Below are 15256 nucleotides of genomic sequence, written 5' to 3' on the forward strand. Positions count from 1 at the left end.
AAATACAAATCGGTACAAAACGTGTAACATTCAGAGATCTGTGGTTCTGCTGAGATTAAAACACAGTATAGAGTTGAAAGCAATAATTATTTATTTACATTTTATAAAATACACATTCACTTTTATTCATTGTCTTGAGTGAGACGTTCTGAGTGAAACAGTGATGTTTTGTTTTGTTGGACAGTATCTTACACAATCTAATTGTAGGGCCTCGTAAAAGCACTGGTATGTCACGTTGCCTGCAGTCACTGTTGAGCTATCTAATACAGTCATCTGGTTATCTTTAGGGGCTTACATAGACATTATCTATTTCCTTTGTTTAAAATATTTATAAGGAACTCTTTGAGCTCCCCCCATGCCTGGCGTTATGTGTACAGAAGCTATAGTTTCTCAAAACATGGTCCTCATTCCATTCAGCACAAACGCACCATTGTTTGTGTGCTTGAAGGAAAGTCCAACATCTGCTGACAACATGCTGTTGACAATAAAAACAGATGATAAATAAACAGTAACATTTACATCTTTACTAAAAGTTGTGCTCTTGATTCTGTGTTGCAGTTATGGCCTTTTAGGGCCCAGTGGATGTGGGAAGACCACGCTTTTGAAATGCATCGTTGGAACTCTGAAAATCTCACGGGGTCATATCACTGTGTTAGGCAAGCCGCCAGCGTTCCCTGGCCATGATGTGCCGGGGAGGATGGTCGGATACATGCCACAGGTAAACAGCACATCCTCAAGTGTATCTTCCACACATTAAAAGGTATATGTGTGTTTGTTACATGGCTTAACGCTTTACTGCTCTTGCTTGTATAGATTAACCCACTGAAATATACTCATGTGCCCAAAGTGTCATAAAATATTTGGAAAAGCATCAGATGTTCTGCAAGTACAAGGCCTTTAACATGAGGTCATTATTTTCTGTAAATAGACTTCCCGTTGTCCTTATTCTTAGCTGTATGTTCAGTCAGAAAGCTTCCTTTCATGATTTTGGTTATTAAACTGATCTTAAATTCAGTGTAGGTTTAAGTAGGCAGGGAAAGATCTTAAATTGTGGTTGCTTTTTGTAAAACCTGCAGGTTCCTTGCAGCTTTCTGTTAGCATTACGCTTGCTCCACATTTAAACCTTTGTCCAGTGAAGGTTTTTTAAAATGTGTGTTTTCCAAACAAAATTCTCACCCCACTGCTCATAACAGCGGTAGTACCGGGTAGGACAATTGATTTTTGTGCAAAATGCAAATGAGAAATCCACATCTGATCCTAGTATTTTGTCACCCTATGCATGCCACACACTTCTGTGAAGCTAGGAGGCTCAGCCAGAACTTCGAACCAACCATTTTTATCCATACATACCAAACACACATCAAACCCCAAGCATCAAAATGAACTTATATCACAACATAAATTGCTCTGTAATCACTGTACATGGCTGCAGTTATTGCCTTCTAGGTATATCTTCTCTCATCCTACATTGCAGTCGACCACTCTGATGAAAGCTCAGCTCCAGCTCTGATCAGCTGTGTAACTCAGAACACTCAAATCACTAAACTCACAGACCTATTAGCCAGGTAATAATAACAACAAATGCACTAATTTACATTTACAGTTAAAACCACTGACTTACTTTTGCCATTATTGCTGTTTTCAGTCCAAAAGCAGCTGTTTTCTGTGTGTATAAATATCTGAGGCCCTCATCTTGGTATTGCGCAATACCTCTGAACTCTTAGGTTTCGTTTCTCTCTCAAATTGAAGATAAACAAAAGTAAGACCAGCGATCAGGTGCCATAGCGAAGTGGATAGCTACATGCTGCATGCTGATTAATACTGGGGAAGATGTTGGCCTTAGGAACGTTCTTAAAATCACAACTTAGTCGCTTGGCCCCGCGGGGGTGTTCTGCACTCCTCAGGGGAACAGACAGGGAGACAAGGGCACCGCGAGTAAATGGAGGCGCTCTATGGATAGTAACCATGGCAACGGCTTCTGTGCACTACACAGCTGTAGCTTATTTAACTTATGTTAAAATTATAGACTAATGTTACCTGATAGGCCTTCATCTAGTTTTGCGGGGATGCTCTGCCATGCAAATTCCCTCCTGTGGATGTCATTTAGTAAACAGTAACAGATTCTGGAAACTCACAAATAGCGAGGGTCAGTTTCTCTTCCAATAATTTGTGCTGCACGTCGTATACAAAAAGTTCAAGACAATTCAACTTTGGCAGCGGGCGGATGTGTGCATGAGGCGAGCACCACCACAACAATTCACCTCACTCAACAGGGACACTTGCTGCTTAACATAAACTGTTTTTGCTGAAACCTTATCAGAAAAGAAAATCAAGAAAACAGATTTATATATGTTAACCTGTTGCACAGAAGGTTCCTGTTAGGATGTTATGATCGTGGCTCTGGACTCTAACTTGTTTTAACAAGCTAGATAAAAGGTAAAGACCTGGCAGTGGCAAATAGCTTTGGTTTTATATTTGATTTGATTACATTAATGTTTAAGCTGAGTTTCACAATAAATAATCCAGAATTATGCATCTAGGCCTGTTATTACTGATTAATTTTGGGTATGTTATTTTAGGTGTCTGTTTCCAAGAGGTTAACTCAGCCTCTGTTGCAGTCAGTGACCTGTACCTGAGTGTTTCTGCAGTCCAACTGGATATCTGATAAAGCTTGATAACCTGTGTGTAGCATCACATTTGTCCCTTCAGGAAGTGATCTGTGACCCCAGAGGAGAAGAAATGGGACACTTTATCCCTTCCTGCAAATACAAAGCCTTTAACATGACACCTTCATCTGATCCCTGGGGTGTAACTGCTGCACTGCTGTGGTGAACATGGCTTGTGTTGTCTGATGCAGAGAAATTCATTGACTTGAAACCTTTGACTCAAACAGAGAGACTAGCAATATACTGTAAAAAAAAAAAAAAAAAAGAAAATACTTATTTGTTGTTACGGGAAAATGTGCTCATGAACCATTACTTAAGACCTTAATCCTTCAAGATTAAATAGTAACTCAAGAAATGCCTGCAGTAATCCTTTCTGTGACAGAGGTATTCTAAGAAAATCAGTCAAAGGTCTCTAAGTGCTCAGAAGGCAGCAGCGCTGATACAGATCTGCAGGATGAAATAAAACACACACTACCTTAGTAAATCTACTGTGTTTATCTTTGGGTGTAATATTGTAGTTGTATTTATCCCAAGCTATTGAAATGTTTGTTTTTGTGATGGAACAGTATTGTGTTACATATTTAGTTTTTAGATACAACATTGGACATTTAGTTTTTTTATCTGTCAATTTATGAGCAAGGGACTGTTGGGAGAGATGTCATAAGACTAGGGCTGGTTATTAATTTTAATGCTTTTTTGGTACTGATTGAAATGTGTCCGTGGCTTAGAGTCAACTGTGAAGTACCAAAAGCTGGAATCAAATATTTGCTCTGATTTGTACTTTTCTTTATTTATTCTGCGATCAAATTTGATATAAGAACAAATCTGACCACTTTTAAGGTGTAATTTATTCAGGTAAAGCAGAATTTGTCTGATAAATTCTGTGACATCTATGATTAAACATCCACACACATACAACCTCTTAAAACCTTGTCTTTGCGTTGCACAGGACCTGGCGCTGTACAACGAGTTCACCATCAGTGACACCCTGACTTTCTATGGCCGAATCCACGGCCTGACGTGGAGGGAAACCCAGACACGCATGGACTTCCTCGTTGACATCTTGGATCTACCTCAGAAGCACAGTCTGGTCCGAAATCTCAGGTAAAACCACATGTAGGAGGTGACAGAATGAGTTTAATATGCAGTGATTTAGGTCTGTTTTTTTGGGAACATAATACTGTATGCAAGACTGATTGTTGGTCCATTTCATTGCCGCAGCATTTACACCAGAAGTTGTTTGTAAAACCACTTACCTAAAGGTCAGTAATTTGTGCTTAGTGAAACACAGAGATGATGATTTATAGAGGTTAGATTCAGGACTGGTGAGCTGAAGCCAAATGCAGTATATCTCTAGATACAGCCAGTTAATGAAGTGAGATACGTGATGTCTGTGTACTTTGACACCTCAATAACCTGATTTAATGTGCACACTCAGACAAACACAGTCAAGCATTATCGCTTTCTCCTCTACAGGTTGTAAACCCTGCACCCACAAAACAATATGACTTTGTCTGGTAGGGAGGCGGGCGGTGATTGTTTCCAGATTTGACTGACACCAAGCAGTCCAATCATTTTAAAATGTTAATTTGGGAGTAGTGGCTTTATATGCTGCAATACTATGATTGACTTGTTTTTTTAAAGTCTGTATTGGGTTGTGTGTGATGACCTTCTTAAAATAATACACACAGATCCTGGTCACTAATAAAACAGCAAACATTTTACCTCAGTAACATGATTAGATTTGTCCTGTGTAGTGCTGGGTAGTAAATTGGTCAGATAAGATGAAAAATAAAGTTTTGGGTCTAAACGCTCCACTGGTTACAGTAATTAAAAGTTATCTCCGCCAAGTGTTTTGGATGATGTTAAAATAAACATAAAAAGTCATCACTTATAATAGATTTTTACAGAGCTGTGACTTTGTAACCAATTCATAATTTTAATTGGAAAGACTTGTCAACGCAGGCTAATGAACTATAAAATGGATTTATCTGTCATTTGGGATAAGTCGCAGTGCGTTACTGAACTCTCTGCCCTGTCAGTCCCAATCATAATAACTGGGAAAGATTCACTTCTGTATCTTTAACTCTCCATCAGGGGAAAACAGCTCAAATAGTACAAAAAGCGACCCCCATTTTCACAAGAACAATTTTTACATCCTGTCTGGCAACGCCGGGCAAAGTCCTCAAGTCTAATCCTCAAAGTTTAATTTGAGGAAATATCATGTATCTGTATATTGCTGTGTGCCGTGCAGCTCATGTTCTGTAAAGAAGCTTCTCCTTGTGCTTTTTTTCTCATTACAAATTATTAACTTGTGCACCAAAATAAAGCACCGAGGCTGAGACTCTACATTCAGCCTCACGCCAGTTTGCATCACCATCTAATGACCTGATTGGCAGCTCTGTGTGCACTATCCAACATGTTTATTGTCACATTGAACAAATTATCATATCTGCCAAGCTTTGATTGATGCAAACTTCCTGCTGCGGAGATTTCTGCCAGCTTGTAGCTTCTCTGTTGCGGAAGAAAAACTTTCCACTCAGCTGAACTTCCACTATAAGCTACTTACATTTGTATCTCTTCTACAGAAGAGGAAGTTGTACAAAAAGCCTAGTTCACAAGCCATACAAGGAAACAAAGTGATATATAATTAAAATTTTGTATTTGGCATTTCACCAAATTCTTCTGATGGAACTCTGCTTTAATCATTAAGTTACCCTTTGACTTTCTTTTTTATCTAGAATCCAGGTTACTCTGGACTGAGAGATACTGTAAAAAAGTTGTAGCTTTCTCCTCACTTGTTCTGCTGCAGCTTTACGTGACACACAGGTTGTTGAAACTGTTCCAGATAAATAAAATGAAAGTTATTCGTGGAATGAAAAAACACACAATGTGGCACTCATTGTCTGTTTCTGCTTCATATCATTTTGTCTTTAACACACTGTGGTATCAGTCTGATAATTTGGGATGCATTAAAATTTATTTACATTTTTAGATAATATCAATAAAATAACATTTGTCAAAATGCCCATTCCTCCCATCATCCCTCCCTCAAGTCTTGTTGTTTTCTTCCGTGTTGTCAGGCAGGTTCGTCTCGCAGGTTTTGTCTCTACTGCTACTTTTGCCTGCCAGCACCTCCCTTGGGAGTGAGTGGCATGCATAGATGTGAGGTGCCATCAGTTATAAAACATTTAGGACTGTGGGAGAAATTTTATCTTTGTGACTTTTTTTTCTCACTTGTTTTCTGTGTGTTACAGTGGGGGTCAGAGGCGTAGGGTGTCTCTCGGAGCGGCTCTGCTTCAGAACCCAGAGCTGCTCATCCTGGACGAACCGACAGTCGGAGTGGACCCTGTGCTCAGGGCCAAGTATGTAACACACACTCATAGCTATTTCTTCCCAGTGGCTGTTCTGTAATTTATGTCACTCTCGGAAAAATACTGCGCTGTTGTTTAACAAGATCATTTACACATTTCATATAATTTCACACATTCCCTCATAAAAACATAAGAAACTAAACGGAGACACTAGATTTACATACATTTACAGACTATATCCAGCTAGTAGTGAACTTAACAGACAATCTGAATTATACTGGCAAATATCTCTTGTGATTAATAATGAGTGTTTAGCAGTAGGGCTTCCTTCCAGGCCTTTCTTTCATTTTAATAGCATTTGTGATTTACAAACGTAAAGGAGAGAGTCGCAGAAAACCTTTTGAGAGACAAAGATGACACGTGTCAAAAGTAATCAGCGGGATATGAAGCAGTGAAAAAAATCACAAGTAGAGACATGAGACATTTTATTCAGCAGGAACAGTTGAATGAGTTCAGAAAATCGCATCACTTATGCTGCAATGAATCCTTAAACACGAGGACAACATTTAAACTGTAACGTTGATTAATCTATAACCTAAACCCCAGAGTAATCACATTATTGATATTATATCAATAAATTGTGTTGCTGTGCTAGATATAGGCTGTAATTGTACTTAAAATTGTAATCAAAAGTTAAATACCAAAAGGTTAAATACCACTCCTTTTAAAACAGTAGATACTCAACTGGTACCCACAACTCTCTCCAACAGTATTGTCAAACAATTGCTTTCTCTTCCAACGTTGTTTCTTGTGACCTAAGATTTATCTAGCATCGTCACATGGCTGCCAGATAAAACTTATTGCCGCATAATCCAGTTGAAGGTTAAGGAATGAAACATAACCCAGTATGTGTCCAGAACAAAGTAATCTGTGTTTTAAAAAGTTTGTGACGCTTCACTTTTTCAACCTCGACAATGTTGATGCTTCTATGCTGCCTTGTAAAATCTTGACAAATCATAAAAGAATCTATAACCATGTCCAAAAAACTACTTAGGAGGAATGGCTCAACTCCAAGATCCATTAATGTATTGTACTGTATGTATTTAGCATTTAAGCATGATTTTTTTTGCAAAAGATTAATAATGCTGTCAAATTATGTTTCCACAACTTCTGGATCCATCTAACAATGATTACTGGGAAAGAATTTGTATGGACAAACTCTCAGAGCCTCACAAACCTTTTTGAAATCGTACGGCCCTCCCTCAGTGTGTTGTTCTAATCTCATTGTATAATAGCACCACAAAGGTCAGGTCAGACGGTTGGCAGGCAAACTGGTGCTGGCGAAGCTGTGAGCTTTTTACGCTTTTAGGAAAAATCTATTAACAAGTGGGTCAAGTGTTATGTCATGAGTTTGGTTTCTTCCGTCTCCTTCCTCTAGGATCTGGCAGCATCTGGTGGAGATTGTGAAGACGGGGAAAGTCTCTGTCATCATCACCACACACTACATAGAGGAGGCGAGGCAAGCCAATGTGGTGAGACAATTCATACATGCATGGACACACACACATGCGCACAGAGAGCCCATGTGCATGTACGTAAACACACGAGGACAATTAAGCATAAATTCACACTCACAAACAAGGATCAGGGCTTCCGGCTGCAAAATCAATAGAACAAAGCATTGCATCCACACTAGTCCTAATGTTTCGCCTGTTTATAGAAAAACAATGAGTCTATTCATATCTGCACTGTTGACATATCAGATCAAGTTTATTCTTTATTAGTTTTTACAGGAAGAACAAAAGTTCACACTGAATGAGAGACATCCTATAGAGTTTGTATAGAAGCTCTCTTGTGTCTTCATTTTACGGACAAAACAAAAAGTTTGCTTAAATTTTCAGTTACTACCGTAAAACTTCAGTTGATTGAGTTGAAGCCTGGGCTTTTATTTGCTTAAACCACTGAACTCACCCTTCCTATATTTGGGACAGGCCTTTAATTCCTTTCGTACAAAACTCTTCCTCAGCAAAGATGTTAAATAGGCTAACATCAAATTGTTTAGTTCAACCGCTATGAATATTACTTGTATAAAAATTAAGAGATCAATAACATATCAATGACAAATCATTTATTTGATCAAGCTCCGACAGACAGCTTAGGCACTTTTATTTTGTAGGCAGCAAGGTAACAAAGATAAGTATACCCAACAACACGGTGCAGGAAGTTAGCAGACAGTGAGCGATGGACTTTACATGACAGTATTCACAACTTGGACTGATTTTTATGAAAATACGTTTTGATTCTTTTGATCGGTGGATCCTAACAGATTATATGAATATAAAAAAATTAAGGAATAGTCACACATTCAGACTTTACGACCACTTCAAAGTTAGGAGGTCATCGCTTCTTTTCCATCTCTCCTGTTTACCATGCTGGTAAAACTGAGTGAATTAGAGTTTGGGGGTTATTGTTTCCATAAAATTAACCAAACTATTGAATTATAGAGAATCTAACTGATCTAACAATGTGTAGCATGTCTATACTGACAAAAGTTTAAACATTCAAATTTGTATGTTTGATCTCAGCTTAGAAGTAGCTCAAGCAGGCGATCCAGTGGACTTCAAGAGGTTTTATACATCTAAAGAACCAGTTTCATAAATCAGTTTAAAGGATACATCTGGATTTTTCTCTATGAACTGATCCTACGAACAAATAGTGTGTATCCAGATATATCATATTCCTCTGTGCCATAGAGCTCCATTAATGTTGCACTGGATAACATTTTCACACACACTGTACAGACACACTGTAGTTTATTTTGAGTCAATACCACATGCAACGTCCTGCTGCTGTAAATACTAGTGCACCAAATGTGCGACTGAAAATAGTCCCTAACAAATGCATAATTTGCTCCTGTTTGAGAAAAATATGCTAAAATCTACAGTGCTCATCATTTTTAGGAAATTACTTAGCCCCCCCTTTTTTTTTTTTTAAACGAAACAATAAATTTGTGACCCATTTCAAATATTTACACCTTCAGTAGCAACAAAGTGCCACAGACAGGTTAGGGAAGTCAGACAGTGTTGACAAATGGAGTAACACATTGTTGGTATTATTCTTTTCATGGGATTTTTTAACTGTAACTGTAGATCATGTCCATCAAGTCTGTGTAAAATTATATGTTTTGGTGACATTGATACTTGTGGTTTGTTCAATAAACACAGATTAATAATGGTCAAGCCACATTGTATGCAGACAAACATAAAACTGAATTGCTAGAAAGGTAATTACTTGAAAGAGGTTTATTGGCTACATAATCTTTATCATATGATCATGGTGTGATAGATTAAATGATCGGTTTGGACATTGGACCTTTGCAGCTGTTGAAAACTTTGCATAGACTGAACTGACACCCAACCGACAAACTGTATCTCGACAGACAGTGTGAAGAGAGAGAATAGGAAATAATGTAGAAACACATGATATACATTCACCAGAGAGCCGTTACATTTTCTGGTTTCTTTTTAGCACATAAAGTCACAGATTTCAGTCAGAATCATGTCAAAATACCACTGATAGTTAGTTGGTCATGCACAAGAACAACAGTATAAAGGACATGGACTCTATACATACAGTAATAGCCCCACATTTTACAGTACATTTAAAACCACCTTCACTGCTGCTCAAACTAATGCTTGGCGCAGCATAAACCCTGCCGTTCCATGAATCATGAGCCAGTCATTGTTTCACCAGTAATCTTCTTTGTAGAAGAAAGACCATAAAACCGAGTGCTCCGAGTTCATCATGTTGGGGAAATATGCTTATTAGCTTCCCCTGGGAGTCAGACAGATTGATCTCCCTCTCCAAGTTAGTCACCAAAAGGGGAGAAATGTGACTCTAAAACTGCTTTACATTTTGTATGTTCTTAGCTCACATGCTCACATTGAATTTGAATTTGAACATTTTACTGACTAGCCTACAGAGCTGGAGCGTGTGTGAACTCTGCAGCTTCACTGAAAGGACTGGGATGTAGTAACGTAGGCTGTTAATGGTCAGTAGCGCTCCCCAAAATGTTTTCTATTCCATTCATGTAACGATCTTGAAGGACTATATGTTGCCCCACATATCCTCCTCTTGTTGTATCAGGGCATTATTCAGCCACTCCTACTGTTCTGTTTCTGCTGCTAATTTCAGGCCGAACTTACACACATAAAAAAACACCACCGCGAGGATAATTAGTCTCCCCACACCCAACCTAACAGAAATAAACATTGCGTGCATTGAAACCTCAATAGCACAGGACATCACACACCCACTCAAGCACCATCTTACCCTACTTCCCTCTGGGTGCAGCACAGTGGGGCAGGAGGGCTCGCTTTGAGAAAAGCCTGATCCCCAGCCAGAGGTTTTCAAAGTGGAAGACAAGCCTCCCCACGGCGGGCTCCAATCTGTTCCTGTGGCAGCTCAGTTAAAAAATATATCATCAGTCATCAAAAGAAGATCAGCATGTCCTAAATGTATGTGATTTGGTTAAAGTCAGAGCTCAGAGAAAAAGAATTTTGGTATTTCTTTCCCAGAGTCAGAAACAATAAATAGGACAGACCTCTTTTGATGTATTTGGTGTAGTCACATAATCATGATTCCTAAGGCATCCAGGACTTGAGCGAAACTAACCAACTAAACTAAGGGGGGGTGAGGGGGCGCCTTTTTCTAAGCTTTGTCTTAGGGGAGGCCCACAGTCCCAGACTTTGAAAACTACCTACCCTCAGCCATATAGCTGCCTTCAATTAAAGGCCTTGCTGAAATGGCTTGAGAGTGTAGAGTTGTCCGTCATTGTATGTTGTTACTGTGTGCTGTTGTTGTCTGGTGTGCACAGTGCTATAAAAAGCAATGTTCCACCTAATTTTTGGAGAGGGTTTTTATTTATGCTTTTTTTTTCTTTATTGGAGTGGAAACATAGACTAGATGTTGTGTCTTTTTAAAACAGTTTTGAGGCGGTAGGTATGGATTGGGATTGAAGTTTTGATTCATGTACAGGTGCCATGATCTGTTGTTTGATTTAGTGTCTCTTCACATATACATACTTGAGCAGCAACGTTCTGCCCACATTGTTGTTTTAAAAGACAAGTACGTCACCCATACATAACAATTTAAGTGAACAAATATTCTCTCCAAATCAGGCTCAACACTCCTGTTATTTCTCCAGGTCGGCCTCATGAGAAACGGCTGTTTGCTGGCTGAAGGCCCTCCAGACGCAGTCATGAAGCAGCACAATGCATCAGTGAGTACTAAAACCCACACAAGGTGTATGGCCACCCAGGAGTGCTGGTAGTCAGGGCAGGGAGGTCGATCATGTGACCACAAAGCAAAACATTTTATTCATACTGTAGCACATCTCATGAACAATGGCAATACAATGTGCTTTATTTTCAGTATTACATTAAAGATATGAAAAAGAATTAGATGCATGTTGATTAAAACAAAAGTGAGGCCTCGAATATGCATGACGAAAGAAGAAAGTGAGATAGAAGTCTGATTCTTAGTTCAGATTCAGCTTCATGTAGGAGGGCCAAAAAAGTAAGCAGGGGAGAACGAAAAATATATATAATGTATATTGGTAGTCTGATCACTGTTGACCCACATTATCTTCTGCTGCAGACACTGGAGCACGCCTTCCTCCAGCTGTGTGAGACGTCGGACCAGATCGACTCTAAACGGTCCAGTCCGCAGGGTGGGCAGCTGGAGTCATTCGAGAGCGGGCGGGACGAGAGTCGGCCAATTCTCGGGGTCGGACCAGGAGCGGCAGAGGAAGTTCCCAAATATTCAGGTGCTATTTTGAAACATGCAGTACATGTATTATTTCAGTTCATTATATTCCAAAACACAAATATGACCATTATCTGAAATCATTACTGCAGTGTTTAATATCAGGAAATCTCTTCATAACATGTCCAGTCTGTCTGAGTCATATTATTGCTGCTTAGAAATGTTTGTGAGTGGCCAAGGGGGTCCAAGAGATAAAAGACTCTCTGTTTAATTTGCTGCTCTGCTAATTTTAGAAACCTGGCTATTAAAAATGAGAATGACAACAACACCTCACAGTTGGCGTCTTTGGCTAAGTAGGATCTTTGTTTTGACGTCAATGTTATTTCAGTTGTTCTCTGTGTGGAAATTCATTCATCATGTCAGCAGTTAAATCGACATGTTGACATGCGGTTCTGCCTGTTTTTGTGGGGTGGTAAATATATTAGTGGCATGGGATATATGTAAACACTGAGCAATGTGAAAAACTGTTGAGTTACTCAGAGATGGAGGGAAGTAAAAATACTAATACCACATTTTAAAAATACTCAAGTAAAAGTCCTGCATTGAAAATGTTACACAACTAAAAGGATAATCAGGAAAATGTGTTAAAAGTGAAAGTACTCAATTCAGATAAATGTCCCCTGTGACTGTGTTCTAATACATATTTGATCATTATTACTCATGCATTAATTTAAAAGCAGGATTTTACTGCTGTAGTTGGTTCGGGTGGAGCTCACTTTGAACTATTAAGTATTAGGTTATGTACACTAATCTGCTGATTATTGTCTCCGTTAATCGATTGATTGTTTGGTTGATAAAACATTCTGAGGACAGTGAGAAAACCCGTCATAATCCCAAAGTGACACCTTCACAGTGCTGGTTTTGTCCAACCAACAGTGCAAACCTCAAAATCATTAAAAATAAATAAAAATAATTTAAAGGAAAAGCAGCAAATCTTAACATTTGTGAACCATGACATTTTTTTACATGAAAAATTACTTGGTTGCAAATACATTTTCTGTCAATCGAGTAATTTATTTATCGACTTATTGTTTCAGCGTTTCTTACATAATGTTGGGTATTTTCATTTATGACCAAACATTATATTTTATAATCTCTTCATATGTTTTGTATGCACAAATCTTAATTTATATGCTTTAAACTAAAGCTCTCAAATACATTTAGTGAAGTAAATAGTATGTTTCCCTCTGAGATGCAGCTCAGTAGAAATACAAAGTGGCATGAGAAGAAGAAACTCACATAAGGTATAAGTACCTCACATTTGTACTTACGTACAGTACTTCAGTACATGTACTTGGTTACATTACCACCACTGGAATTACTGTTTGTTTGCAACCTTTTTGCAACCTTTTTAGAGTGTGTACTTGTTGTGTGTGTTTAGCGGACTGGAAGGTGCGAACCAGACACGTGCTGCCGAAGTGGAGAAACATCGCTGCCCTGATCATCAAAACTATGGTGCGGATGAAAAGAATGCCTGGGTATGTTGTAGTTCATAGTATTTAATAGTAATATGTAGCACATCTGGTTGCAGCGTTACTAACGTCACTCTCTCTGTCCTTTGCTCGCAGCTCCTTGTGTTTCCAGTTCTTGCTGCCCGTCATTCAGGTCTCTCTGATCTGTCTGTGTATTGGAGGAGACCCAAATGGGATCCAGGTTGCCGTAGTGAACAACGAGACCTCTTCCTCTGCTTACAGCCAATCGCTGCTCTCCTTCCTGGACAACTCCAGCGTGCACCAGGTATACATTTGGCCTAGGGAGACGTCATGATATTCATCAGGCATTATCACACCATCTGTTTTCATATTTATACGTCACAACCAAAGAAAGCAAGTTTGTAGTTTCTGTATTTGGTCACCAGTTTTTTTTTTTTTACCCTGTAGCGGATAAATTTATTGTAAAACTGGAATTAGTGGAATTAGATGTATTTTGACAGATTTTTACTTTATATATCAACCAGACTGCAGAGAAGTGTGTTTGATTTGTGGCTCACTGAATTAAAACATTTTATTACAGAGCTCAAAGTGACTGTTGGACGGTTCAGTCCTTCAGAGAGGAAGTAACCTGCCTCTCTCCCAGTTGTTATATTTAATTTGTCTTTAAGCAAACATGTTTCAATTCTGTTCACAGCAGAACAGACTCAGTGAAAGGTTCTTTCTGTGTGTGACCCCGAAACGCAACCTTTTAATCTACTGTGTAAAACAGCTCTAGTGAAGTACAAAAACATATGAAATGTGTTTTGTTTTACTGGATACAAATGTGAAGCACAATGTCTGTTTGGTCAATCAGCATTCCCTTTGATTTTTAAAAGATTTTAACGTAGTGTATAATGTATGAATTATGTCCATTCTTTATATATCCACAGGTTCCCTTGTCCCATTCGGATGCTTTTGATGGGGTCTATAACGGAGAGTACTGGGGTGTCATCGGCTTTGGCAAGAACTTCACCAGCTACCTGACAAAAAGGTGGGAGAAACAGACAGCATAATTTATTTATTTATTATTTATTTATCATAATTAAATCATTAATCATGATCATCAAATAATTAATCAGTAAATGCCAAACAATATTGCAACTTAGGAAAACACATGCAAATAGACAAAAGACAAGCAAATTAAGAAAATATCTTCACCAATTGTCTTACTTTTTTAAAATTTTGCACATATGGTTTCACATTGGTGAAGATGTTTTTTATTTAATTTGCTAGTGCTTGCTAGTCTATTTGCGTGTGTTTTCTTAAGTTTCAGCGTGTTTGTGGTCACAGGAGGAGGAGCTATAGTCTGATGTTTGTTACTTGACAGTGACCTTTTACTATATGTCTCTGTTCCTTCTGCTCTCCCCCCTGGTGTCATTTAACAAACACTATTAGTTTTGTTCCTGGACTTGCATATCCTTCCTCATTCAGTTCACTCAGTTTCTGTCTATACATGTCATAGCACAGTCTGGTGCGTATGATGTTTGCATTGCAATGCAATGCTGAATACAGAGGAATGTGTTTTTGTACATCAAAGGAATTTGTAGTGACGCATGCAAAAGCAGACCAGCTGCAGAGCAGAGACCAACTTACACACAAGGAAACATATTAAAAATGCCGTTAAATCTGCTACTACAGTATATTGAGATAGAAAATGCTAAATAGAGGTGGTCAAGATAAAGTGTTACCCTTATTTTTCCTACAAGCATAAAAGAACTTTAAACTTGGGTGAACAAGTGAAGGATTTTATCATGGGGCTTCAGGCTTTCTGAAAGTTGACTGAAGAGAAAAATGAGGAACTTGAATTATTTAGAATTTCCTGAAATGCAGATGAAGAACACTTTTTTACTTTCACTCTCTGTTATTTCAGCTGTCTTTGACACAGGTAGAGTAAGCACACGCAACGAAAAAAAACTCACACCTCAGGATTTTTATCTGTGAGTCGATGAGTTAATCCTGGAGGGTGAAGGGCATGAGT

General features: G+C 38.6%; 1 protein-coding gene across 3 annotated transcripts in view; it reads left to right on the top strand.

Moving 5' to 3' along the window:
* abch1 (ATP-binding cassette, sub-family H, member 1) overlaps nucleotides 1-15256 on the top strand; it is a 39947-nt gene that overhangs the window by 10314 nt on the left and 14377 nt on the right. For all 3 annotated transcript variants that reach the window (XM_038737108.1, XM_038737109.1, XM_038737110.1), the window contains 9 exons: nucleotides 559-718; nucleotides 3616-3770; nucleotides 5924-6031; nucleotides 7419-7512; nucleotides 11187-11261; nucleotides 11639-11807; nucleotides 13188-13284; nucleotides 13375-13543; nucleotides 14169-14269. In XM_038737108.1, coding sequence (XP_038593036.1) covers nucleotides 559-718; nucleotides 3616-3770; nucleotides 5924-6031; nucleotides 7419-7512; nucleotides 11187-11261; nucleotides 11639-11807; nucleotides 13188-13284; nucleotides 13375-13543; nucleotides 14169-14269 — 1128 coding nt within the window. The remainder of the gene's footprint in view (nucleotides 1-558; nucleotides 719-3615; nucleotides 3771-5923; nucleotides 6032-7418; nucleotides 7513-11186; nucleotides 11262-11638; nucleotides 11808-13187; nucleotides 13285-13374; nucleotides 13544-14168; nucleotides 14270-15256) is intronic.

Source organism: Micropterus salmoides, unplaced genomic scaffold (assembly GCF_014851395.1).
Source record: "Micropterus salmoides isolate LMB-PRFRI ecotype aquatic unplaced genomic scaffold, ASM1485139v1 Ms_hic_scaffold_22, whole genome shotgun sequence".
Taxonomy (NCBI): domain Eukaryota; kingdom Metazoa; phylum Chordata; class Actinopteri; order Centrarchiformes; family Centrarchidae; genus Micropterus; species Micropterus salmoides.